The sequence below is a fragment of the Charadrius vociferus genome, unplaced genomic scaffold (assembly GCF_000708025.1).
Source record: "Charadrius vociferus isolate BGI_N301 unplaced genomic scaffold, ASM70802v2 scaffold490, whole genome shotgun sequence".
NCBI lineage: Eukaryota > Metazoa > Chordata > Aves > Charadriiformes > Charadriidae > Charadrius > Charadrius vociferus.
In genome coordinates, this window is record NW_009646337.1 from 1 (window position 1) to 3351 (window position 3351).

Below are 3351 nucleotides of genomic sequence, written 5' to 3' on the forward strand. Positions count from 1 at the left end.
GGATGGTGCTCAGCATCCTCAGGATGGATGGTTCTCAGCACCTTCAGCTGCATCCCTGAGGGTGGTCCGTGGTGCTCAGCATCCCTTCTAGATGCACACGCTGCACGGTCCATGGTGCTCAGCACCCTTCTAGATGCACCCACTGCATGGTCCATGGTGCTCAGCATCCCTCGGGATGGTGCTCAGCATCCTCAGGATGGTGCTCAGCACCCTTTTAGATGAAACCTGAGGGTGTTCCATGGTTCTCAGCCCCTTCCAGCTCCACCCTGAGGACGGTCCATGGTGCCCAGGACCTTCTGCATGGTACTCAGCACCCATCCAGCTCCATCCCTGACAATGATGCTCAGCGCTCATCCAACTGCATCCCTGAGGATGGCCCACGGTGCTCAGCACCTTCTGGGTGGCATTCAGCACCCTTCTAGCTGCACCCCATGCCTGGTGCTCAGCACCCTCTGCATGGCGCTCAGCACCCATCCAGCTCCATCCCTGACAATGATGCTCAGCGCTCATCCAACTGCATCCCTGAGGATGGCCCACGGTGCTCAGCACCTTCTGGGTGGCATTCAGCACCCTTCTAGCTGCACCCCATGCCTGGTGCTCAGCACCCTCTGCATGGCGCTCAGCACCCATCCAGCTCCATCCCTGACAATGATGCTCAGCGCTCATCCAACTGCATCCCTGAGGATGGCCCACGGTGCTCAGCACCTTCTGGGTGGCATTCAGCACCCTTCTAGCTGCACCCCATGCCTGGTGCTCAGCACCCTCTGCATGGCGCTCAGCACCCATCCAGCTCCATCCCTGACAATGATGCTCAGCGCTCATCCAACTGCATCCCTGAGGATGGCCCACGGTGCTCAGCACCTTCTGGGTGGCATTCAGCACCCTTCTAGCTGCACCCCATGCCTGGTGCTCAGCACCCTCTGCATGGCGCTCAGCACCCATCCAGCTCCATCCCTGACAATGATGCTCAGCGCTCATCCAACTGCATCCCTGAGGATGGCCCACGGTGCTCAGCACCTTCTGGGTGGCATTCAGCACCCTTCTAGCTGCACCCCATGCCTGGTGCTCAGCACCCTCTGCATGGCGCTCAGCACCCATCCAGCTCCATCCCTGACAATGATGCTCAGCGCTCATCCAACTGCATCCCTGAGGATGGCCCACGGTGCTCAGCACCTTCTGGGTGGCATTCAGCACCCTTCTAGCTGCACCCCATGCCTGGTGCTCAGCACCCTCTGCATGGCGCTCAGCACCCATCCAGCTCCATCCCTGACAATGATGCTCAGCGCTCATCCAACTGCATCCCTGAGGATGGCCCACGGTGCTCAGCACCTTCTGGGTGGCATTCAGCACCCTTCTAGCTGCACCCCATGCCTGGTGCTCAGCACCCTCTGCATGGCGCTCAGCACCCATCCAGCAGCACCCTCAGGACGGCACTCAGCACCTTCAGCTCCACCCTGAGGGTGGTCCGTGGTGCTCAGCACCCTCAGGATGGTCCTCAGCACCTTCAGCTCCACCCTGAGGGTGGTCCGTGGTGCTCAGCACCCTTCTAGATGCACCCGCTGCATGGTCCATGGTGCTCAGCATCCCTCGGGATGGTGCTCAGCACCCTTTTAGATGAAACCTGAGGGTGTTCCATGGTTCTCAGCCCCTTCTAGCTCCACCCTGAGGACGGTCCATGGTGCCCAGGACCTTCTGCATGGTACTCAGCACCCATCCAGCTCCATCCCTGACAATGATGCTCAGCGCTCATCCAACTGCATCCCTGAGGATGGCCCACGGTGCTCAGCACCTTCTGGGTGGCATTCAGCACCCTTCTAGCTGCACCCCATGCCTGGTGCTCAGCACCCTCTGCATGGCGCTCAGCACCCATCCAGCTCCATCCCTTTGAAGCCGATGAGCAGAAAGCGGAGGGGGGGAACCCTCCTCCATCTCTGGTAAACATCTAAAGTAGGTCACGGAGTCGGGATTCGGGACGGACGCGTCCTCCTGCATCATCCTCCTCGGGGAGGAAGAACCACGTGACCCTGGACCATCCTTAGGAGACGACGGGTGGCCCAAAGCCGGAGAAGGTGATGACCAAAGGGACGAGGTCAACCCCCCGCCCCTGTCCCCAAGCGTGTCACCGCTCAACACCACACCGTGTGGGGTGTGTGTGTGGGGGGTTAATCCGTAGGGACGGTGGAGATGAGGACACCATCCTTCACCTTAAAGGGATGAAGGCCAGGAAGGATGGTGGCCTGATGTCCCCCGTGTGGTGCCAACATCTCCAGGTTTGGGTTTGGATACTTGGACAACCCCACAAGATGCTTTGGGGGTTGTTTTTTTTTTAACTTGAAGGATTGGAGAGCTGAAGACCCTTTGTGGTGACCTCCAAGAGCTTCTCCTCGAGCTGCTGGAGTAGAGGTAGCAGCTCCCAAGGGGCGTCTTCTCCTGCAGCGATGGAGCTGGAGCTCCTCTGCAATGGAGGCATCTGGCATGGGGGTGTTTGGCCAGATTTCGGTTGGGAGCTGGTTGGGCATCCCTCTCCCCATGGGAGGTGGTGAGTGATGGCCTTTGCATCACTCCTCCTCCATCTCCTTCACCATCTCCTCCTCCTCCTCCTCCTCCTCTTCTCCATCTCCACCTCCACCTCCATCTCCACCTCCATCTCCACCTCCATCTCCATCTCCTCTCCTCCTCCTCTTTCTCCTCCTCCTTCTCCTCCTTCTCTTCTCCATCTCCTCCTCCTCCTTCTCTTCTCCATCTCCTCCTCCTCCTCCACCTCCACCTCCACCTCCATCTCCATCTCCATCTCCATCTATCTCCATCTCCTCCTCCTCCTCCTCTTCCCCATCTCCACCTCCATCTCCATCTCCATCTCCATCTCCATCTCCATCTCCATCTCCATCTCCATCTCCATCTCCATCTCCATCTCCATCTCCATCTCCATCTCCATCTCCATCTCCATCTCCATCTCCATCTCCATCTCCATCTCCATCTCCATCTCCATCTCCATCTCCATCTCCATCTCCATCTCCATCTCCATCTCCATCTCCATCTCCATCTCCATCTCCATCTCCATCTCCATCTCCATCTCCATCTCCATCTCCATCTCCATCTCCATCTCCATCTCCATCTCCATCTCCATCTCCATCTCCATCTCCATCTCCATCTCCATCTCCTCCCCTCCTCCTCTTTCTCCTCCTTCTCCTTCTCCTTCTCTTCTCCATCTCCTCCTCCTCCTCCTCCTTCTCTTCTCCATCTCCTCCTCCTCCTCCACCTCCACCTCCACCTCCATCTCCTCCATCTCCATCTCCTCCATCTCCATCATCTCCACCTCCATCTCCACCTCCATCTCCACCTCCATCTCCA

The 3351-nt window shown here is 58.3% G+C and overlaps 1 protein-coding gene across 1 annotated transcript in view; it reads left to right on the top strand.

The window, feature by feature from the left end:
• Nucleotides 1–3249: 3249 nt before the first annotated feature.
• Nucleotides 3250–3351, top strand: part of LOC104287791 (zinc finger protein ZIC 5-like) — a gene marked incomplete at its 5' end in the record, with an annotated part of 1143 nt that continues 1041 nt past the window's right edge. The window contains one exon of the mRNA XM_009886560.1: nt 3250–3294. Within this exon, the coding sequence (XP_009884862.1) occupies nt 3250–3294 (45 nt within the window). The remainder of the gene's footprint in view (nt 3295–3351) is intronic.